This window comes from Gracilinanus agilis, chromosome 1 (genome assembly GCF_016433145.1).
Source record: "Gracilinanus agilis isolate LMUSP501 chromosome 1, AgileGrace, whole genome shotgun sequence".
Classification (NCBI taxonomy): domain Eukaryota; kingdom Metazoa; phylum Chordata; class Mammalia; order Didelphimorphia; family Didelphidae; genus Gracilinanus; species Gracilinanus agilis.
Genome location: NC_058130.1, coordinates 26,141,786 through 26,166,917, shown reverse-complemented (window position 1 = coordinate 26,166,917; position 25,132 = coordinate 26,141,786). Strand labels below are relative to the sequence as shown.

The window sequence follows — 25,132 nt, the reverse complement described above, 5'->3', positions numbered from 1 at the left end:
ATGCATAAATATATAAATACACTACTTTATAAGCGTTAAGGTGCTACATTTGTTCTAAACATCATTATTCTTGTTGCTATTATTAAATCCAATTCCTTTTTCTACATGACAGTCTTTCACTTGCTTCTTTTCTCCTCTGAGTCTTCTTCCCCAGCAAAATGTCCCTAATTTTTTTAGCTGATCCTCATATGGCATGGACTCAGAGCTTTTCACTCTCTTGCCTTTCTTTCTCCAGATGCTCTCCAGTTTATTGATGTGCTTTCGAAATTGAACATAATTCTTCATGTAAGATCTGATCAGGACAAAAAGATTATCATTCCCTTTCAAGGTGAGATAGAAGAGGTAGCTAGGTGGTACAGTGTATAGAACTCTCATCCTGGACTGAGAGAGATCTGAGTTCAAATCTGGAATTATATGTTTATTAGTTATGTGACAAGTCACTTGGCCACTGTCTGCCTCTGTTTCCTCATCCACAAAATGTAGTTAATAAAAATACCTACCTACCTCTAACATTTGTTGTGAGGATCAAATGAGAGAGTATCTGAAAAGCTCTTATACATAGTATATACCTAATGAATGCTTGTTTTCTTACTTATTCCTGGAAGTTATGTCTCCCTTAATGAAGCTTAAGATCACATTGGATCTATCATACCACATCATTTTGAGCTTTCACCAAACTAAAACTCTTTGACCTTTCACAGAGAAACTACTGTTCACCTATTCCATTTTGCACATGACATCAACTTCTTAAACTCAAGTATGAATAGTTTTTATACAGCTTCTATAAGAGATCTCTCCCCTTTAGTGCTTTCCCCCTTTAGACTACCTTCCTATTAGATATATATATGTATATACTGGATATTCACACATATGGATATATGTATATACACAGCAGTTAAAAGAAGCTGACAAAAGGGATGGAGAATATTTAGTAAATGAGTACAATATCCTATTGCAATCAAAGAATCTGTTTCATTTCTAATATGAACAGTAAGCACTGGAATTTATATGTTTTCATATTAAAGAGGCAGTACTTGAATGTGTTTCTTATTTGTACATGCAAATTCATTTGCACATAAATATATATTATATATACTGATTTATATGTTTTCTCCCTAGAACATATCCTCCCTTAGGGCAGAGCTGATTTTTTTTGCCTTTCTTTCTCTCCCCAGGATTTAGTATAGTACCTGTCCCACAATATGTGCTTATGAAATATTTATTGACTTGGTTCTTGATTTATCCTTATTAAATTTATTCTCATTATATTTGCTCAATTTTTCTAGCCTAAAATATCTTTTTGAATTCATCACTGTTTCCTTTTCTAGATGTTCACTAAATATCTTTTAATCAATGCCAAGCTCACTGACCTATCGGTTGAAGATTTCATTCTCATCCTTTCTTAAAAATCAGTACATATTCCCTTTTCTAGTCAAAGACATACCTCCTCCACTCTCCACTATCTCCACTGACAGTCCTTCAGGAATCATAGCCACCAGATCTTTGACTCCCAGACAATGTAGTTCATCTGGGCCAGGTAGCCTAAACTCATCAAGGGCAGCTTATAGTTTCTTTACTTAAGCTACATATCAACAACTGTGTTATCCATTTTGTGTTGTCTTTTCCAGTACAAAGATCATTTTCCTTGGCAGAGGAAAAAGGAGCAAAATGGAAACTGAGCTTTCTCTCTTGACATTATCACTCTCTTATTCCTCAATACACAGCAGACAATGGTATTCTCCCTTTCTTGATATTGCTCCCTCATCAACATAGTTTTCAAAAAACATTCCTTTGTGTTGTTCATAGTTTTCCTCAACAGCTTCGACTGGTTTTGAGCTTCATTGCACTCCAAACTATTCGCAGAGTACGTAACTATGATTTTGCAGTCATCATGTCACTTTCCTTATTACCATCATCTATTGATATATTTTTGAAATCCAAACTGGTTCATGAGATTGTTATGTATATGTATTGGTCTATTCATAGAACTCCCATTTTTTTCTCCTTTTTGTAGCCATTTCCTATGTTCTTCAGAATTTTCTTCTTGAGTCTTTCCCATCCTTCCTAGGCTAACTTTCCCTGTGGAAATAAAATGTGTGGAATCATCCCTAACCTTCCTCTGAACACCTTAAAATCTACTCTCCTCAAATCTAGGATGTATACCAGGCCATGTCCATATTCCCTCTCATTTCCCTTAAGAAACACTAGTTTGGAAGTAGTCATACCTCCTCAAATTTCCCAGTTATTTTTTTTACCCTGGCAACTAGCTCTTCTTGATAGGTTCAAACAGATGCAAAATAGCATTTCTGCTTTGTGCTTTCTCCATATTTTAAAAGGTAAAATTATCATTAAGAAAAACCAAGATATTATTATCTCCTCTGCTTTTGGCAGAGACAAAGAGAGACAGAGACAGAAAAATATTTGGATAGAAAGAGAAAAGGAAGAGATAGAGAACATGAGACATAAAGACAGAGGGGGGAGAGAAGAGAGAGAGAAATAGACAGGGAGGGAGAAAGAGAGTAAGAAGGACAGAGACAGAGAGAAAGACAGACAGATACAGAAAGAGTCAGAGAGAAATATAGAGAAAGTTACAGAAAGAGACAGGGAGCAAGGAAAAGAGTAAGAAGGACAGAAATAGATGAAGACAGAGACATATAGCAAGAGATGCAGAGAAAGAGAGAAACATATAGAGAGACAAGGAGTGAGGGGGAGAGAGACAGAAAAATAAAGACAGGAAGAGGCATAAAAAGGGGAGGGAGGGAGAGAGAGAGAGAGAGAGAGAGAGAGAGAGAGAGAGAGAGAGAGAGAGAGAGAGAGAGAATATAAGACACAAAGAGAGAGGTCTAACAGATGTCTGAGTAATTTAAGTATTCTCTCACCATTGGGTCATGCCTCTGTTTCCTGAATTCCTCATCAGTTTTCCTTTTCTGTTGAGGAAAAATGAGGCCAGCTAAGTTTCTTGAAAAGATGGAAAGTGCTAGGTGTAATACAAAATTAAGAGATGTAAGGAGTTTTACAAGGAAACCACTTTCAATGAGAACATCAAGAAGGATACTCTGGAAGAAGTAGAATTTAAGGTAGACTTTGAAGAATGAATAGAGAAGTTCATTCAATCATTCAATAATGTGCCAGGCATTACATTTGACACTGGGGGTACAAAGACAAAAGTGAAATAGTCTCTACCTCGTATAGAGTTTATAGTTCATCCAGGAGACAAATATATCTAATACATGCCAAAAATCTTAGTGGAGTTTTAAGCTTTAGTAATTTTAAAACTATGAGTGCTACAAACTTTTAAGAAAACAACAATTAAAAGGCTAATTGCTAGTTTTTTTAATTAATAATTTTATCAGAATTCAAAATAACTACCATCTTGTGCTATTTCTCTCACTGGTTGACTTTCAAACTTTGCAGAAATTTTTATCTCCGGCTGCTCATTGACTGAAAAAATCCAGTTGTCATCCTAGACTTAGAAATATCCAAAAATGTTCATTGCTACAGGATTTAATATTTTATTTGACAGGTGATAGAGAAAGTAGGATTTATTGATTAGGAAAACAATATTGTTAGACCTGCTCTTTATGGGGGAAAAGGCACTCAGCATATGGGTTGAAATAGAGAAATAGTTCAGTCAAGAATATCAGTGAGATGGAAATGGCAAGCCACTCAAGTATCTTTGCCAAGAAAACTTCAAAAAGGGTCATGAAGTTAGAAACAACTGAAACAACTAAATAACAACAACCAAATAGGAAGCTATTGTAGTTGTTCATGTGAGAAGAGATAAGAGCTTGTATTAGGGTGGGGATTGTGTGAGTAGAGAGAAGGGAAGAGACTAATACCTGAGATATTTGGAGATTAAAATGAGTGGCAGTGTGGTGTAGTGGATATGTTGGCTTTGAAATAAGGAAGATATCCATTCAAACCCCATCTCTAACATTTACTGTGTGGCCAAGTCATTTAACCTCTCTGCACAATAATTTCTTCATATGTAAAAAGAGGGGATTAAATGTGATGACCTCTATATCCCCTTCCAGTCCTATTTCTATGATCTGATAAGATCCAGAAGTCTTTGGATGTACAGGGTAAAAGGAAACAATCTTTCGGGTGGTAATACCAGATGGATGGCCTTAACGTTGCCAGAACAGAAAAGTCTGGGAAAGGGAAAAGTTTGAGAGGAAAGATAAAGAGTTCTTTTGAACATGTTGAGTTGAAGATGCCTATAGCAATGCCAGTTTTAAAATTCCAATAGGCTTTTGGTGATCGAGGACTACGGTTCATGGGAGCCATTAAAGTAGGGTAGGGAAAGGAGGATATTCTAGGGGCAGAGGACAGTGTGAATCATGGCAAAAAGTGAGGAACGTGCTAGTGTTGTCAGAAGGCATAAACAATCTGGTTTAGCCTAAACAGAATATTGGAATCCTTGATTATATATCTTGGTGTATGGAGTAATTAACTGTTGATTGATGAGAATATTGAATGCATTTAGTCATTCAAAAAGTTTTTAGTAAGTACCTACTATGTGCCAGGTACTGTATTAGACATTTCAACATGCAAAGACAAAAATGGAACAATCCTAGATCTCAAAGAGCTGACTTTCTCAATGGCAGGGGGAGGGTTGGAGGAATGTAGAACATGAATCACAAGAGCCTGATGAAGGCTAAGGAAGACACCAAGTAGAAAAACTCATTTTTCTGTCACTATGGAGTATCACTAAATTTCTTTTCTCATAGTAATCCTATGAGGTATGTGTAGTCCACATTTTATTATCAGCATTTTACAGTTGATAAAACAAGCCAGAAATATTTAAGGATGGTCACACAGTTAAGTGTCTGAGGCAGGATTTGAACCTAGGTCTTCTGACTAGGTCCACCATAACAGTACTCTTTCTAGTATGCCACCCCGTGGCCTGGAGAAGCATGCTAATGTCAAAGGGATTGACCTCAAGCAGCGAGATGGTATGTTTATCAAGTCATGAAAACTCTATAACCTAGCTTTATGTGATACTCTCTAGGAAAAAGCACTTTGATATATTGGTTTTAGCAGCCTGTCCAAGCTCCAGGGCACTGGGGCATAATTAAAAAAGGGCAGGAGGTGGGGGAGGGAAATGGGCCTTTCAGATGGAAGCTGTGGCCAAGGATCCTGGGTCCTAATTATAATTTATAATTAATCCAAACATTTGTACAAGCTATCTAAATGAGGTGAAGAAAATGTGCCTCCTTCAGAAAAGAAAAAAAGTTTATTTCTGTGATCACTTAGAATTATACTTAGTCCTTCTCTAAAACACAAAAGAAGGAAAGAGTAGAGAGTAAAGGAGAGGACAAGAGAAGAGAGGAGAGGAAGGAAATAGATTCAGGCTCAGATTCTGTATCAGTGGAATCATTCTGAAATATTTGAGATGAATGACTTGAAATAGAAGTTTGGGAGGATTTCAGCTCTTTGCTCTGAAGTGCATGGGTGGTTTATTCTTTAAAAATCAGGGATTAGGAAAAGGCATTTGCTCTAAATGTGCTACCAGAGCATGTCCAAGTGTCAGTGACTGTATTAATCAGGTCTCCCCTGCCCTTTAAATCATAAGTTTCTCATTTCTGTGGCAAGAATGATATGGATGCACATAAGACTTGTTCCCATTCTTTTTCTGAGGATATTTATATTTATCTATAATGTTGTCTACACAAATACAATCATTGGAAGTCAAGAGGAGTGAGAAAGAAGAAAAGAAGGAGAAGAAGGAAAGAAGGGATGACATGGACAGAAGGAAAGGAAGTAGTAGATGGAAGGAGGGAGTAGGGAGACAGAAGGAAATGAAAGCAAAGAGGAAATGGAAGGAGAAGGAGGAAGAGATGAAAGAAAGGGGGAAAAGAGAGAGAACTAGAAAGAGGAAAGAGGAAGAGATGGGAAGGAGGAAATGGAGAAAAGAGAAAAGCAAGAGAAGGGAGGAAAAGATAATGAAAAGCACTGAAGGAAAATAGGAGTTAAAGACTGAAAGGTAGAAGGAAGGATGGATAGAAGCACAGAAGGAAAGAGGAGGAGAGAGATGGAAGGTAAAGAGGAGAAAAAAAAGATAAACAAAGAGCAAGGAAGGAAGAAAAGAAGAGATAGATGTATGAAGGAGGAGAAAGAGGAAGGAAAGGAGGGGAGACTCATGGAAAGAAAGAGGCAGAAGGAAAGAAGGATAAAAGGAAGAGAGGGGAGAAAAGTGCAAGAAAGTATAAATCCATGATCTATATTCAGGAAAGTAACATGGAGTGGTAACTAGCAGGTTAGACTTGAGTAAGGAAAACTGGGCTCAAATCCCTCCTCTGTCTCTCACTAACTGAGTGAGCCTAGACAAATTACTTAAGCCCTCTGAGACTCTGAATCCTCATCTGTAAAATGGGGGTAACAGTAATTCTCATAGTACCTACCTCAAAGGGATATTGTGAGCACCAAATGAGAAGGTCTACATTAAGCACCTCATAACTCTGACTGAATATGATCTCCTATTTTAAAGACGGTAAGGTACTTAGAAGGGTGGAGATCCTCTTGCCTTTACTTTATGTATTCTGTGCTCTTTGTACTTTGATTCAGTAGTCAGGTAACACTCCCAATAGCCTACATTTATAAGGTACTTTCAAATTTACTTTCATCCCCCAAACCTCTGAGGTAAGTAATGTGTGTGGTACCAATCCCCATATTATAGATGAAGAACCAGAAAACATAATACCAATAAATAAATAAACAAACAAACAAATAAACAAATAAATCAATGGGCAAATGAATGAATGAATGAATGAATGAATGAATGAATAGAAGTGAGCAGTTCTAGGTCTGTAATTAATTTAGTGACCTCATTTTCTTGTAAGGGCATCCTAGAATCAAACCCAGAGTTTGTGCAACCACTTGCTAGCTACTGCAGTGAACCGCATTAATGAGGTCACAAAAGTTCCAAAGGAACCTTCCTGCCTCTTTTGTATCTTACCAGAATAAAAGTTCTCTAGAGAGACAAATCTGACTGATAAACCCTAACTATTGCACAGAAATTATATCTTATTGGCATCCATGTCCAAAAAATATTGCATAATCTATTATGCTGGTTATCAATAATTCTCTGAGCCATCTTTCCCATTTGAAGTAAAAAAAAAATATCATGTAACATTTCACATTCAAAATCAAGGTTTCTAACTCCATTGGATTAAAACAAGAGATCATCATTAATTAATGGTTCATAACATGCCAGTGATGGTAACTGTAGTAACTCATGAGCTGTGCAGCTGGACTAAGGCCATTTAATTTAACCAAAAAAAAAAAAAAAGGAAAGGAAAGAAAACACACATTGGAAGTATGATTATTTGTGACACGGCTCAAGATGGGAGATTGTGAGGAGAGCGAAGATGACAGGACTGGCGCTAACCACCCTGACAAGGTCTTGAAAAGCAGCAGACATGACATCCTTCTGATCGTGCTGCCGAAAATGTCAGCTCCGTGAAGGACAGTGAGAAAATGGTTTGCCGAAAATCTGAAAGGTGAATTCTAGAGATGCTCCTCGTGTCAGATGTAATCTAATCTGCCATGGCCAGAGAGATGAGGGCTTGGCACTGGGGATGGGTCACAGTTGGCAGGCTCTCACAGTCATCTGAGCCACTCCAAAAATGGCTCGAGTTGACCCAGAGATTGTTTGAAGTTCTGCCTGATCACTGATACTCGAGAGGGAATGGTTGCTCTCCAGTGAGCACTCAAGGAGAATGAGTGAGATATTTTCAAGGTTGATTGATTGAAATAAATGAAAGACTGTTTTATGTGTCTGTAAAGACAAGGGAGTTGGAAAGATACTGTTTTAAGAGCAATTTCCTAAGCTAAGGTGGATTCCAAAGAGATTATTTGACACAACGGATGGAGAGCCAAATCAAGAAGTGGAAGGAAAGGGGAAAAGCATCCATTAAGCATCTACTATGGACCAAACATTGTTCTAAGCACTTTACAGATAGCTCATTCTAGACCTCTCTAGACACACTGCTTATTTGACACAAGGCAAATCATTTAACCTATCCACGTCCTCAGGCAACAGGCAAATCTCTTTGACTTTACATTTCAGAGTGATTTTTGTTTGTTGTCCAACTCAATCCCACTCTGTGTCCTTATGAACTTTGTCCATGGACATTTCCTGACAAAGATGCCATTTTCTTCTTGTAAGTCCTCATTTCATAGATGAGGAACTGAGGCAAATGGAGTTAAGTGACTTGTCCAGGGTCCCACAGCTGGTAAGTGTCTGAGGCCAGATTTGAACCCAGATCATCTCAACGTAGTACTTTATCCATTGTACCACCTAGCTGCCCAAAGGTAAATGTCTTCCTTACATTCTAATAGAGGAAGTTGTTGTTCAGTCCTGTCCTACTCTTCATGACCTTATGGAGAGTATCATGCCAATACTATCCGTAGAGATTTCTTGGCAGAGATATTAGAGTGGTTTGCTACTACCTTCTCCAATGGATTAAGGCAAAAAGAAGTTAAATGACTTGTCCAGGATCACACAGCTAGTAAGTGTCTGATACAAGACTTGAACTCAGGGTTTGGGGGGTGGGGTTTCTCCCATACTTAACATTTATTTCCTCATAATTATAAACTATAGTTTGTGAGTTTGGAGACAAAAGAGCATTAAGCCCACCTGAACAGACTTTTAAAAGCCAATTAAGTCCAGGCTTAGTATTCTATCCAACGAGTAGTTACCAATCTGTATTTCTGGAGGGAGTTTCTTCCTTGAAGGCAAGGAATGTCATTTGCCTCTTTTTGTGTCCAGCATTTAGCACAGTGCCCAGTGCATAGTAGGCAATTTATCACTGTTTAAAGCCTGACAAACTGAAACTTCCTGACATGAAATCATGGGTCTCATCCTCCCTCCCCCACAAAAAAAAAAAAATCTTATCCTGGAATTCTCTGTGGATAGACGCCTAGAGTTCATGTCTGTCTATTGTAATGGGGAATAACCAGGGAAGTAGACTTAAATATTAAAATGGGGGTCCAGAAGGGTGTGAGGGTGACACCCCACATAAAGAAAAACATAAAAGAGGGGCCCCGTAGTGGTCATTTAAGAGGATCCCTATCTTAGCACAAGAACCAGGGTTCATCCTGTTGAGACAACAGAAACAGTCCGACCATACAGCTACCTGCTATCTCTGACTAGATCTAAAAACTAGAAGGGACCTTAGTGGTCCATCATCTAGAGCTCATTTAAGTAGTTTGCTAAGGTCCCATGGGTAGCTAGATGGCACCACATTGCATAGACTATCATGCCCAGAGTCAGGTTCATATTTGACCTCGGACACTTTCTAGCTGGATGACCTTGAACAAGTCACTTAACCCAGTTTGCCTCAGTTTCCTTATTTGCAAAACTAGCTGGAGAAGGAAATAGCAAACTTTTCTTTACCAAGAAAAACCCAAATGGGATCACAAAGAGTCAGATGGGACTGAAAAGGCTGAATGACAACAATAAGGTGACATAGCTAGGCAGTAGCAGTGACAGGATTCAAACAAGGTTCTCTGACTTCAAATTCTGACCTCTTTCCACTTCATCCAATATAAACATTATGTAAAAAGAACTTTGAGAGACAGGGATCATAGGAGTTAGTGCTAAATAGCATCTCAGGTACCATCTAGTCCCATATCCCCTGAATTTGTCAGATGAGGAAACTGAGATTCGAGAGAGGGTAGTAATTTGCCAAATATTACCCAGGTGGTAAGAGCAGCAGAGCCAGGAATCCTTCCTATTTCCTCTGATGCCAAATATGACATGATTTCCACTTCACTGGGCTGCCTTTCAGGGAATGGATGATTATATAAATATTCTGCTTAATCTTAATGCCTCCCACTGTCAGCCTGATTCCCGTAAGTCACTCCTAACCAGGGAAGTGGGACTGGGTATGGAACCAAGCATCTCCAGCATGTAAAAGAGGCCACCCACCAAATATTTTCTTCCTCTTGAAAATCATTTTTTTTCCCGCAGAGAATTAGATGCCAGTAAAGCATTTAAGAAAACATTTAGCTCTTTGATTTCATAGTGACATTCATCTACACCCACAATCCAGTTTGACCAACCAAGCCCTCTTTTTTCTAAAAATTAATTCAGCCAAACCCATTGTTTGAGAAACTTCAGACTCTTTTCTGAATTTGGTTTTTGTTTGCATAAGAAGATAGTTTTCTTAACTCTAGAGAGATGTGAAACAAGCTCCCTAGTAAGTTATCCATTTTCAACATTTTCCCTCCTCTGAGACTTGATCCCCCTGAACACCTTATGCTACATCTCAAACTGAGGTTGATCAGCTGATTGGGTTTTTCACATTCTGATAACTATTTCAAAATAATAAATTTCCTTTGTAATCCTGCATATTTTATTTTAAGAATGAAAGTATTCTTCTGATAAAGGGTCCATAGGTTTTACAAGACTGCCAAAGGCCTCCATGACCCCCAACAGCTTCAGAATTCCAGCTCTATGAGCTCACAAAATTCACCATGGGTCTTTGTAACCCACAGGGATCTCCTACCAAATTTATATTCAGAGAAAAAGCTGTCAGTTGTGGCTAAAGATTTTTAGGCAGCTACATGGTGCATAGAACACTGGACCTGAAGTGAGGAAGTCCTAAGTTCAAAATCAGAATCAGACTCTTCCTAGTTGGTTGACTGGGCACAAGCCACTTAACATCCATTTGCCTCAGTTTTCTAGACTGGAAAATGGGGATTATAATTGGACCTACTTCCCAGGATTGCTGTGAGTACCAAATGAGAAAATATTTGTAAAGTACTTAGATTAATACCTGGAACACAGTAGGCCCTATATATACATTAGCTACTTTTATTATTATGCTAGGTGTTTGTTTGTTTTTTAACTCTTACCTTCTGTCTTTGTGTCAATTCTAAAACAAAAGAGTGGCACAAGCTAGGCAACCAGAATTTAATGATTTTCCCAGAGTCGCACAGCTAGGAAGTATCTGAGATTGGATATGAACCCAGGTTCTCCCAATTCTAGGTCTGTTACTCCATCCACTGGGCTACCTACCTGCTCCTAGATACATTTTTCAAACTCAATATAAGCATGTATGAAGCAGTCGGGGTGCCAGGTCCTTTACACAAGAACAACAGATAAAAAGATACAAAAAAAAGGATTTCTAGCTTCTAGGAGCATCCATTCTACCAGCAAGATGTACCTAAATAAATACATGCAAAATGTGTGCAAAGAAAATATTAAGTAATCACAGAAGGGAAGTCTGTAGCAACTGGGAGAGGGGGCAAGGATCATGATAGACCCTGTTTTGGTGGTAGCTCCTGAACTAATTAGTAAAGGAAGCTTAAAGATTTTGCTAGGGAAAGGTGAGAAGAGACCATTTTCCTGGACTTGATATATCCTGGGACAAGGCATGGAGAGAGAGAATAGAATTTTATGCACTGTACTGGAAACGGCAAGCAATTAATTTGACTCAATAACACTCAGTTATTTTAAAGAAAGACAATTCTCATCTTCATTTAGGGGGAGGAGAGACAGGGAGGATATCTTATAAATGATTGCTAAACTGCTTAAAGAACATCCTTTTCTTTTTTTTTTTATTTAGGAATAGGATTGTATTCAGATAATAGGATAAAAGAAAGCCTATTATATTATCTGATAATAAATGGAAACTATCACCTGGCAGATTCATTCATTAAGAATTACTTGAAATCGTTTAGACCCCCCAACTGGAGGCTACAAGTTAAGCCCAAATTAGACTCATTGAAGCTCGACCATGCAGGGGTTCTTAACCTGGAACCTGTAGCATTGTGGATTTAAAAAAAAATATTTTGATAACTGAATTTGAATAGAAGTGTCCTTTGTAATCTTTGTGTATTTTATTTAATGCATTTAAAAGCATTCCTCTGTGGCCTTACCACCCTGCTGAAGGGACCTGAGTCACACACACTAAAAGGCTAAGAATCCCTGAGCTAGAAGATGGGGTCATGCTCACAACTTCAGGCTGGTTTTTGAGTTCCATCGTTTTGAAATCTTCATAACATTCTACTTTTTTTTTTTTTTTTTAACGTGGCTTCGTTTTGTATCAGAGGGGTTTCTTTTCCACTGGCTTATCACCTTCCAAAATTATCTGTAGCAAAATTCGCGGAAATTCCGTATTTGGCTAGAATAACCCCTGCTTCTTCAAAAATCCCTCAGCGGAATAAATCTTTATTTTGACCCTTTCAGCTGCTCCTTGTGACTGCCAGCATAAGGAAGGATTGCAAATTAGGGAAGCTGGATGGCTGCTTTCTTCTTTCACTGAGTTCTAGGATCTCAGGCTTAGCGCTAAGTGCTGCTTTCTGATTAGCGACATGGAGGGTTTCTTTAATAATGAATGGATAATCTTATGCAGAAGACTAAGGGTCATTGTCTATTTCTCTCAATTTCCTGTGTTACTATTACTCTCCTTTTTGAAGATGGAAGCATGACTCCAAATAAACCAATTTAAGCATATCCTTTTTTTTTTTTAATTAAATCACTGTCCCTTAAATTATAACTTGTATTTGACAAGATTTTTTTTCTGGCTCATTCCCCCTCTAGAAACTAAACACTTTAAGTGACGAATCACTTTTCCCCAAATCTTGTGTGTGTGTTTGTGCTTGCATGTGTGTGTGTGTGTGTGTGTGCCTGTGTTTACAAGCTGTGACTGCCTGTCTCATCTTCTAAACAAAAGTCGGTTTGATGTCACAGCTGAAGAAGTTGTGGATTATGATGAAAATACTGAGAGAATGCAATTGAATGTGTCATGTGCATTTGGCCTTGGAAATTCAAGAGTTGTAAATGCAGATTCAGGGAGATTCCATGCTGGAAGGAGGCAAAATAGCTATCGTTATACCTTCGTTTTATGAATGAAATTGCTGATATCTCCAAGAAATTGGGAGAGCTGGTACTTTTCTAGGCTCAGCCTGCAGGTCTGATGTTGAGACTTTTACCCAATTTCTTCTTCCAAAATTTGGACTGTAAGGTTTTGCGCTTTGGGGTTTGTTTGTTTGGGGACTTGGTAAGGGAGGAGGCTATTTTTTTTTAATTGGACATTTTTTATTCTTTAAAAATGATTTTCTATTTAAAAGGGAGGCTGCCAATTAGCCTCTGACAAGAGATTCAATACAGACTTGCAGTCATTTACCAAGTCTTTTGTGTAGTCAGACTTATGCAGTGATCACGCTTTTCCCAACTCAGACTCAATGCTCAAAAAGTCCTGCAAAAAAAAAGAAAAGAAAAGAAAAGAAAAAAAGACCATTTGTTTGGTTTTAAGATGATTCCATTTGCAAACTGGAAAATGGAGTCCTACTGGGATTTTCTTGGTAACTCGAACCGTCTGCAAAACTTTTAGTTTCTAGGACAGATCATCTCATGGCCTGAGATGCTGAGCCCTTTACTCTGTGTGTTACTCAGAATGTATTATATTGGCCCATAAATATGTGGATTCACCCATATAAATAAGAGGACTTTCACATGGAGTAATACTTAAAGAAAGGCATTTGCTTTCAATAAATGGAAAACTCTGAAGTATTGTCTTTTGTCTCTATGTCCTTAGCACCTAGCAGAGTCCCTGGCACATAGCTGGCATCCAAGAAACACTTGTTGGTTGATATATTGATTATTAAAATGTTGGAGATGGTGGTTAAGGCTAAATTTATTGGCTTATGATATCTATTTTTACATTTGTGAAATAATATTTCATGCTGTAGAAACCCACGAGCTGTTCTCCAGTGAATAGATGGAGGGAGGGAAAGAGGGAGGGAAGAAAAGAGGGACAAAAAAATTAATTTGATCATCTGTAATTGCAGCTTGAAAACTGAGCCTTTTAAAAAGCTGTTAGCACAGAGCTCGACATGAAGCCTGTCGCTTTGGGTTCTGTAATATAAGTGTGAATGTGTCACCAAGTAACCTGGAAGCACTGTGTCATCTGCCAACATCTGGACATGAATGGGAATTTCTCTCAGTGTAGGCATGAAAACTCGGCTCCAGTTGACAAAAGAATGATTTTGACAAATACTGGAACTGAGGAACATCATCTAGACCCCATCGATGGCCATGTGCTTTTCTTTAAGGCAAGGCTGGTCATTTTAGGAAGCACTGCCCTTTCGGAAGCGATGGGTTCTTCCTGCCATACATTTGACTTAACAGAGTCAGATTGGAAGTCTTGAATTGTTTGTTTCATAGCCTGCATTTGTTTGTTTTTTTTTTTCCTCCAGGCCTGATGGAATAGGAACTGTGACAGTTGAGGAAAAAGAACGCTTTGAAGAAATCAAAGAGAGACTCCGAGTTCTTCTGGAAAATCAAATCACACATTTTAGGTACAGCATTACAGTTGTGGCTGAGTAGGAATAAAGGATTCTGTGATGTTCCCTGTGGGACCTTGGGCAAATCATGAAACCTTTTAACCTCCCTGAGCCTCAGTTTCCTTATCTGTAAAAGGGGGGATGGGATTTGATGGTCTCTAAGGTCCCTTTGGTGCTCCTAGAATCCTATTAGGACTCTAGGTCCCAGAAGGACCTCTTGATTAGACATGGATTATTGCCTGGGTAAAGACAGTCATCCTCTAATGATGTGAGCTGCCACAGGGATAAAAATGGAGTGTTAGAAACTCCATACCTTATATTCCCAGATACCCAATAGGTTCATGCCTATAGAATGTCCAGCTCTTATATCCTATAGTCTATCTCCATTCAGTTGTTATTCTTATTGATGTTGTTATTTAGTCAATTCATTTGTGTCTGACTTTGTGACCCCATTTGGGATTTTCTTGGCAAAGATACTGAAATAGTTTGCCACTTCCTTGTCCAGCTCATTTTACCAGTAAGGAAACTAAGGCCAATAGAGAGAAATGACTTGCCCAGGGTCACCCAAGCAAGTAAGTTTCTGAGGATGGATTTGAACTCAGGTCTTGTCCTAGTCTAATCAGGACTCTAGTCCCAGTGTTCTATCCACTGCACCACCTACCTCCTCTTAGTTCGATTATTCTTTGACAATCAAATTTTCACCTCACTCTCTAAAGAGTCCACTTACTTCAATTCAATGCAATAAGAATTTTATTCATTTCTACTTCATGCCATGCTAGACAGAGGGGATAGAATGACAAATTAAACAGTCAGATGCCATCCTCTGAAAGTATACATTCTTCCAAGGGGAAATGACAGGTTTAAATATAAATTAATTTGACATGTAAAAATGGATATCAGATTGCGATTGCTCACTGTCTCAGGGAGGGGAGAGGGGAAAGAGGGCAGGAGGGAGGGAGAGTATTTGGAACTCAATTTTTAAAAAACTAACATTAAAAATTGCTTTTTCCTGTAATTAGGGGAAAATAATCTTTTAAAAATAAATAAAAATCAATATAGACGTCCAAATAAATACATAGCAAATTTATTAGGAAAACGCTTAAGTACTGGTGAAATTGAGAAAGGATTTTTGGAGCAGCTGGCCCTTGAGCTGATCTTTGAGGGGAGCAAAGGTATCCAGGAAGTAGATAGATAAAAAAGAAAGGGCATCCCGGACATGGGAGAAAGTCTGTGCAAAAGCATGGAAGTGGGAACCTGAAAATCATGTTCGGCAATCAGCAGCCTAGTCATTTCAGTAAAAGCAGAGAGTACATTGGGACGATGGATACAGAATCATTCAGAAAACATAACTCGTAGCCAAATCATGAAGGGCTTTAAATGTTAGCCGGAGGATTTTGCATTTTATCTTCAAGGCAATAGGAAGCCAATAAAACTTCTTAAACAGGGAAACAACCTAGACCCTCCTTCTCTTTCAAAAAACTCATTTTGAAAAGCTGTGTAGAGGTTGAATGGGAGAAGCGAGAGGCTGGATGCAGAGAAAACCAATTAGGAAGCAATAGTGATAGTGCAGGCAAGGAGCGATGAGATCCTGAACTAAGCTGGTGGCACATGGGGGGATGGAGAAAGAGGGCAGATATGAGAAAGGTTGGCCAGGGAACGATTAAAAAGGAAAACGACACTCAAAAATTATTTGCAAATGGTGTCAGTTTTTCACTTTGTCTCGTATGGGAATAATTGTAGCCCTGCAGAGAAGAATCATCCCAGTCCCTCTGATGGTTTTCCCTCTCCCCATCCAGAAACATGTTTTCTCATTCAGGAATAAATAACAGCAGGCAGTCTAGTTATGTGGCTGGGCAAATGCTAGGAGAGGATAAGAGATATACCTGTCTTGACAGCTTGTAGGTTTCCCCCGACTCATAAGATAACCAGCCGGTCCAGTTCTGTTAGAAATGGAAATGCGACACGAGACTTACAGGGCAAGGGCTGCTCCTTGAGAGAAAAATCAGCATTCCAGGAAGCTCCAGAATATGTCTCGTGATATCGGGCTCCCAGGGAATCAATTACTATGCCAGTGCACTAAATGCCACTTGGTGGCCTGACAGCCACTGGAGTTTTCAAAAGAGCCTAACTTACTCCCATTAGAGGACAGAATTAGGAAACATTCCTTAAGCAACAGCTGTGTGTAGGAAATTGTGTGGAGCAAGGAAGGAAGGACCAAATACCAATGGGCAAAGGGGCAAATTAGATGGTAAACACCTAAAGACCTCCTCTGGGTTCTGTCGTGTTCCATGAGTTTCCTTGAAGACTCAGTTTACCTCTTCCCTGATGCCTTTAATAAGTCTAGCTAGTAGTATGCCCTCCTGTCTCAAAATAGCTTTTATATACTTCTCTGTTAGAAGTTGTTTCCATCCAGTAGAATGTAAGCTCCCTGAGAGCAAGGGTTGTTTTCTTGTTTGTTTTTGTCTTTGTATCCCCATTTGCTAGCACGGTGCCTTGGACACAGTAGCAATTTCAAAGATACTGATTGATTTTTATCTCTATTGGCTAAGTTAGTCTTTTTCTTTTCCACACAAGATGCACTATTTGGCCAAAGTCAACAGTGACTGGAAGAGCAAACGGATCTGATCTGAAGTCAATAAATACCTCCCACTGCTGACTCCTGTAACCAATGCCAAAGGTCTTATCTAAGCTAAGGAAGGATTATCCCTTCACCGTAAAGGCATAGATCAAACCTTGTTTAATTTACTGATTATTCTTTCCTACTGCAGACAAGTCTGCCAGTCAGCCTTCAGTCATTTTACACACAAACACACACGCACACACACACACACACACACATCCTGTGTGATTCAGTATTAACATAACATAATGTGACAGATTAAAGCATTTTCAGCGCCTCCAAAGGAGTTGCTATAGGAATCAAGTTGTAGGACTCTCATATCTTGGTGCTAATTATCACATGTATTTGTGCTGCCTAAAGAATCTCTGTCTCTTTCAGGTATTGCTTTCCATTTGGCCGACCTGAAGGCGCGTTAAAAGCTACACTCTCTCTTTTGGAAAGGGTAAGAGTGAAAGTTCAAGACAGGTTGGAAATTTAAGGTACAGGAGCCTCATTATAATAGAATATCGTTGTCAAATGATTTTATTTATGAGCTGAATGCCGTTTAGATTATACCAAGCATCTGGATGAAAACTAAAAAACAGCCCCAATTCCAGATGCTTTCACAACAAAATTTCAAACATCTGGGCATCTTCTTCCCCGCCCCTAAAGTTTGTATACATATGATTAACATTAGGCTTAACCCAAATTTGAAGAAAAAATGATTTCACGGTGTTGTTTTTTCTGTTAAAGAGATGGACTTTTGCCATCTTCCTTATGCATGGTAGTAACATTTTCAAAACAATTCTAGAGGCTACTTTGTAAATGACTGAGAAAGATAAATTATGTACCTTTCCATGGAAACTTTTTCAAAGCTTCTGTAGATCTTCGGTCCTGTCAGTATGGTTTCTCCATCCACGCAGTTGTGCAGATTACAGCCCATGCATGTCTTCTCATCATGGTATATTCTTACCTGTCACCTCCCATAAATTCCTCACTGGGGGATGCTCACAAGGTAATTGGGGTCTTCTACTGTAGGCCTTCTGCCATTCTTTAGGCACCAAGCCCCAAGCCATCCGTCTGTTAGTCCTCATTCTTCCATTGAGAACTATTATCCGGGCAGCTAGGAAGATCAGTGGATGGAGAGCCAGACCCACTCAGGGGAGTCATGGGTTCAAATCTCACCTCAGATACTTCCTGGCTCTGTGTCCCTAGGAAAGTCACTTAACCTCCATTTCCTAGCCTTACCACTCTTCCTCCTTAGAACCAATCCTCCATTTCTGATCACACATTTCCTGAACGATCACTTTTATGCCACTTTTTACACACAAGTCATCTCTATTATGGTGTTGCTCACAATGGAATCAGCCTAGAACTCTGTAAAACTGTGCCCAAGCCCATTAAGTTCCAATTCCCGATTTTCTTTTAGAAATGTGAATGAGTAATGCATGTGAATTCCCTTCTTGCTCCCCTTTTCTTTTCCCATCTGAAGGTTTTGATGAAAGACATTGTTACCCCAGTGCCACAAGAGGAGGTAAAAACGGTCATCCGTAAATGCTTAGAGCAAGCTGCGTTAGTCAACTATACTCGTCTCTCAGAGTATGCCAAAATTGAAGGTAAGGCTACCTTCTGTCACCAGTCTCAATCTAAAATTTTGATATGGTCTCTTGGGAAAATTTCTGACTGTTGGGTATTTAATTTTCCCCACCTCCACTACTACCATCAAAAAAAAACAAAAAAACAACCACCTATTATGTATGTACAGGATGATGCACTAGACTAGGGATACAAAGATAAAAATGCAAAACAATCCCTGTCTTCAAAGAGCTTACATTCTCCTGGTTTGGGAGACTGCGGAGGAACTACAACATATCCGTAGATTAGTAAGTAATGAGGTAGTCTGAGAAGGAAAAGGATTCTAAGGGCTCAAATGATGATATTGAATTTGCAACTAAACTCACCTGAAAGAGGACATGATGCCTGGGTGTATTTGTAATTGAATAAGAGACCAAAATCCTGAATTGTTTTAAAATGCCAGTTTACTGAGAAAAAGAGGGGTGGAATTAGCCAAAAATATGAGACCAATGGAAGTCTTTTCTAAGGCTGGGTATGTTTGGCATCAAATACCTGCCCCGAGATTTGAAACATTCAGAGTTTGCAACCTTCGTTACCTGAAAGAATGGAGCGGGTGACGGATGACTACCAGTAGTGTCCAAGAAAAGCCTGAATGAAGGAGGCAACGTCACAACTCTGCTTTCACTATTTCTCATCCCTTGAAAGAGTCTTCCTCTTGTTGATGTTTCTAAATATTTTTATGTAACGCTAGCAGAGGATCTAGTTCTCAGATGGTCCCGGAGTTACACCGGACCTCATTCGCTCTTGGCTTCCCAATCCTTGGGTGACCGAGACCACAAGACCTTCAAATTCATTGAGAAATAACCATTCCTGACCATCTAATCATCCCTTTAAGTAGATCCAATGTGTGGAGCTCTGGTTTTCTGGGCGGGATGGGAGGCTCCCAGTCCCAAAGGTATCACTAACGTTTCATTGTTACCTTGTTGGCTGCTAGAGGGAGATTTGAAAAAGCCCACCCAGCTTGATGGATGTGTAAGTGTATCAGTGTGGAAGCTCTGTGTGCAAAACTCAATGTGCATTCTGGATTCAGATTTTTTTTTTCTCACGTGTGAAACATGACGACTGCCTAAGCAAGCAAAACCCACATTGTTTGACTTGGGGATTAAAAAAATTTTTTTTAACTGATCAGCCACCTGCCAGAGTCCTTGTTTCCTTAGAGAATTAGGTAAAGATTATGTCAAATTTTCAGTGTTCTGTACATTACATGTCCTCCCTTTTTTCAATTTTGTCTGTCTGACAATGCAAATTGTGTACCAGTGGTAATGAATTCATTGTTATGCATCCAGTGAGAAACACTTAAGAATTGGGCACTAAAAGGATGTTTATCAACTCTTGACTTGGTAATGAGTGACAAAAATAGAGGAGGAGGAAGAAGACCGACCGTTTCAGTGCTGTATGATCAGCTGATTTTGCCAGCGTTCACCCTCACAGGAGATGACAGTTGGTTGTATTCAACTGAAATGGGTAACCAGAGTAGGCGAGGATGGAACAGGACTTGGATCCAACCCAGCATTGGTATCATGGCAGCTGCCTCCCTCCGTAGGTCTTGGTTGTAGATAGTACTAACCTTTCGGTAAGATCTGCTCTCTTCTTTCAGATAAATCTATGCCCCCTCCCCTAAGATAAATGAATAAATAAGGCAAACTTTAAGATCTGTAAGTAAAAATGCATTCATTTCCAAAGTAGACCAGCTAGTTTGTACTTTTCCTTTTGTGCCTCAATTCTTCTCAGTTGTGTTAATTATCTTTTGCACTGTGACTTTTAGGTCTGGGAGTACTTTGAAGCAACAAATCCTTTTTTTCCAGCTCTCTTTTCAGAGAAGTACTTCATTCCACACTACCTGCTCTCTCTTGCTTCTCTCCTTCCTTGTCCGGGATTGGCTCAGCCACTTTTCTATGTGACCTCTATAAAAAGTGGTTGTGACACCAATTTCAAAGCATGCTGGGATTGTTAACTCCAACAACCCAACATCCACCAGCTGCATGCACTAGGTTTTCTTTCATGAGCATAGTCCACTGTGCGTGGGCACGTGGAGGACTCAAAAATATTACTACCATGCAACTTTCCTTTACAAACACCTGTTTACACCAGCAGGGGAAAAAAATGCCACCTTCAATTGGGATACTCGAGCCTCTCCTACTGACTTGCAAAGCTCTGGCTAATGACAGAATTTCGCAACCAAGTTGTAGTAATATTGTTGGCAACTATGTTTATGAAGAAATACCTCAAGAGCCTTAGATACTAAAGTCTGAAATCCTTAGTATCTCGGAGCCTTAAACCAATGAGATTCTGTTTCCCTTGACCCATGATGTTTTTGGTCATTGTATTCTTGCAAACAATTCCAAAAGGACTTGTACAATCGTGGTCACAGCCTCTCTTGTGACTCATGGCATGCTGAATGGTTAATCCAGTAGATCTTCGATTTTAAAATTCCTTTTTCTTTTATCCTGTGTTGATCCCAAAATACTCTGTGGCTATTTTCCTTTTGAGCTAATGTAACGTTTTCCTCTGACCTGTGACCTTTAACCTCTTTACCTCTGACCTAAGCCTCTTGCATGCCCAAATCCTCTTTTATAGGGAAAAAGAGAGAAATGTATGAGCATCCTGTCTTCTGCTTGGCCTCTCAAGTGATGGATTTAACCATTCGTGAGTACCTACCACCTCCTTTCCATGCTAGCTATCTTCACTCTTTCTGTTTTCATTACCTCAAGACAATTCAGATCCAAACCAACTCACTTTCCTTGCTTCAAGTCTTTTAGCATTTGGCTTGTCTGTTGGTTCTGTCTGTGAAACCCCAGTGTGAGAAGTCCGGTCACTTTTTATCAGCCTAAAACCAGGTTAGACAATGAAGCCATTTGTTTGTGATAAGCTCCGATTTGTCTGTCAGTCTGTTTCCGTTGTTCCGTGTCTGTGACCTGAATGCATTTTTACTTTGCTTCTATGTAGTGTCAGTTCATAAAGTACTTGTCACTGGTACACAATCAGAAGGTAGCAGCTACACCAGGGGAGCAATGAGCAGCCAGGGGTTAGAAGAAGGACCCTGGGGGCAAGGCGTTCTTTTTGTGCCTTTCTTTTCCATACTGAAGAGCTCAGAATAATCCTGGGTCCCAGAGTCCATAAAGCAGGCCTTTCTCTGCATACAACTCTAGGGCACATAGATATCTGTCTATGTACATATGTACATAGACAGATATCTATGTGCCTCCTGTCTGTTATCTCTCTAGCTCAGTCGCTTGCCCTCCTTCTCTTTAGACTGATTTGTCCTGTTCCTCCAAGCTCTGGCTAGAACATATGACTTAATTGTCCTGTAGAGAGTTCTGTGTATGTTTCATAGCTTAATCCCACATTGACCTTGATTTGACTAATTTTCTATTTGTGCAGCATTTTCCACCTCTGTGAAGGAGCCTTTTTTGCTGATCCCCATACTTCAGGGCGGTGGGAATCCAGGGGGCAACTTTTTTTCTTTCGAATGTCATATATCACACATAAGTGGGGGGCATTTTGGTCCACTTGCTCATTAATTCTGCGTATCTGTTCTTATCTCTCTCTTCTCTCCTTGTTGCTCTCCTCTCTTTCTCTCTTTTTCTCTCTCTCTCTCTCTCTTTCTCTCTCTCATTTAGAGAATCAAAAGGACACAGGTGAACAATTGTATATGCATTATAAACTAAAGAGTTATATTTAGTTTATTTTCGTATTTTCTTTTTATCCGGCTCCTTAAGTTGTACACTCCCGGAGACTGAAGGGGAGTTACAATAATGCTTAAGGAGTTAATTTGTGCTGTCTCAACACACATCATACCCCTTAGCTGTTGACCTTCTAGAGAGCTTCTATAAAGGCACAAACTTCAAAGGAACAGAATTTCTCCTTTTCAATGGAACATCATTCCATTTGTTGGTGCAAACATTTTTTCTGATCTGGCCTCATGTGGTCATATTTACTTTCAAAGGCTACTGAATCAAATTAATCCTCATTTTTATTTTCCATTGTTTTTCTTTTCTTGTATTCTGACCTATGGAGAAGTTTGTGTTATTCAGTGAATGTGTACTACTAGCAATGAAGCTAGAGGAGACATGTTTGTGTTATCGTTGTTGTTTGTTATTGTATGGGAAGAGCAAATTTGTGAGTAGGCAGAAAAATGGATGTAAGCCATTTTGGTGATTTGTCCTGGTGGTTCATGCGTTCCACTGTTTTTGTTACTCTTCTTTGTGGGGTGACCTTCTGGGAAGCTCCTACTAATTGGATGTTCTGTTTTTGTTGGTTAATAACACCTCTGAGTAGATTCCATAAAGCAAGAGCCTGACATCAAGCTACTGCTGTTAACCAAAGAAGTAGTGTGTGACCTGGTATGCTAGAGCACTGATCCTGGAGTTAAGAAGACCCGATTCAAATCCCACCTCCATAGCTAGCTGTGTGACACTGAGCAAGTCACTTATAATCTCTCTGTACCTCAGGCAATTCCCTAGCCTGTATCTCCTAATTCAATAACAAGTTGTACCTATCCACAAGCTGATGATTCCCATTTCCTTCGTGAATTTGTATTGCTGGAAAAGCAACAGCATATAGTGGATAGAGAGCTCAGCTTGGAATCTACAGTCTGAAAGCCCAGGATGTGTGACCATTCTGCGCAGCTTTGTTACATAATGCCTGTGTGCATCCAAGCAAGTCACTTACCCTCACAGTGTGCTAAGCAATTCTCTAAATTGCAAGGAAGGGTCCAGTAGGTTTTAGTGGAGGGAGTTATTTCCTGGAAGCCCCCCCCAAACCAATGAAATCAGAGATCCTATCAAATAGATCTCCATTATATGATATATATATTTATATATATATTTATATTTATATATATCCAATGGAGAGTATTTCTATTTGTTTTTTTTAACTTCATGTACTCAACAAAGGCATATATTGTCTTTAAACAACAAAATAGTTCTTTAATTATATTCCTTCGGGGGGAAACTTCATAGTGAATAGAGCACTTTTATAATCTCCCTTTTAGCATAATAAGAAGCCCAAGAATTCAAAAATGGATGAATGAGTTTGGATTTTCTCTGAAGCCATTTAGAATATCGCCTTCTCTCTGGCCCAGTGCCTGCACCTGGTTTCTTGTGTGAATGGTGGCAAACTTCCTATGGAATGTTTCTATGGAACCAACTCAAGGTCCTCTTCCTGCTAGCAAATTGCTCAGATCTAGATTTCTCAGAGCTAGAAATTAGGATTTTGATATCAGAGTTTCTTAGTTTGGGTGCTGCTCTCTCTTTCGTTCCTTGGGAGCCTCAAAGGCTTCTCCTGGTTCAATTAAAAATGTTTTTCCTCTTTCTGGAAAGTGGATATTGTCAGTGACCAGCTCTCTCCCTTATTAGACATACTTATGACCTTCATATGTTTCTTCATTTATCTCCAAATCATTTCATCCTTAGCTTTTCTTCCTTTTTTTAAAAAGGAAAATTGAGCTAATCGTTTGGTCTCTCCTCCCCTCCCTCAGAAACCTCAGTGGACAAAAATAAGTAAAAATGACAAAAGTTATCATTTTGAAGTAATTACCTTGAAACAGGAGGTGAAACAGCTTCACCTTGATCTTTAGAGGAGGAAAGAAAGTGTGTGACTTTGTGAAGATCTTCCTATTGAGCCAAAATCTAGGAAAATGCCACATGCCCGATCCAAGCGTAAGAGAAACAGAAAGTCTTAGATCTTTGCTTTTCATGATATCTTTTTCATAATTCCTATTCATTGATCAGCTTTTCTAAGAAACGTTTTCTTTTGAAATGAAAAAGTACAGGTAGATGAACAAGAATGACACGTGGGAATTTCGGACTATCTCTTCTGTTTTTATACTTTTACTACAAGTGTACTTCAAGCTTGAGTAGTCATCGTTTGTTTACCAACAAGATGGGGGGACTATTTCTTCTCAACAGCATCTGGCCAGAGGACCCAAGGCCCTCACCAATCCAATTCAATTCAGCAAACGTTTATTAAATATCAACAAGGCAATGGGTTTACCAAAAAAAAATATCAAAACTATCCCTGCTTTCAGTGAGCTCACATTACACTGAAAGATACTTTTCTTCCTCTAAATATGATAGTAAGAGAAATGAATCTTTTTATGATCAAACTGGCCTTAAACAGTGAAAAACTTCAGATAATGGATTTAACTAGGGCCATCTTAACCTTTTTTGCATCATGGATTTCTTTGACAGACTAGAAAAATCTATAAAACACCCTTCCCCCTTCTTTGAACAATGTTTTTAAATGCACAAACTAAACATGAGATTACAAAAGGAAACCAATTATATTAAAATGCAGCTATCAAAATATTCAAAATACCTATGCACGGACCCCAGATTTAGAAATTCCAGTCTAGAATTAAAAGGATGAATGTGTTAGTAAATGTTTAATGACCAGACTGAAGGGTGGGGAGAATGGAGGGAAGTAAGTAGAGGATGTAATGTATTTATTTTCTTTATTTTCTTTTTTTCCTTTTTTTTTTTAACCCTTAATTTTTGGTGTATTGTCTTATAGGTGGAAGAGTGGTAAGGGTGGGCAATGGGGGTCAAGTGACTTGCCCAGGGTCACACAGCTGGGAAGTGGCTGAGGCCGGGTTTGAAC

At 39.1% G+C, this 25,132-nt stretch overlaps 1 protein-coding gene across 1 annotated transcript in view; it reads left to right on the top strand.

Moving 5' to 3' along the window:
• Positions 1-25,132, top strand: part of CADPS (calcium dependent secretion activator) — a 477,787-nt gene that overhangs the window by 310,653 nt on the left and 142,002 nt on the right. The window contains exons 15-18 of the mRNA XM_044675693.1: positions 14,212-14,313; positions 17,297-17,360; positions 18,390-18,513; positions 22,153-22,170. Of these exons, the coding sequence (XP_044531628.1) occupies positions 14,212-14,313; positions 17,297-17,360; positions 18,390-18,513; positions 22,153-22,170 (308 nt within the window). The remainder of the gene's footprint in view (positions 1-14,211; positions 14,314-17,296; positions 17,361-18,389; positions 18,514-22,152; positions 22,171-25,132) is intronic.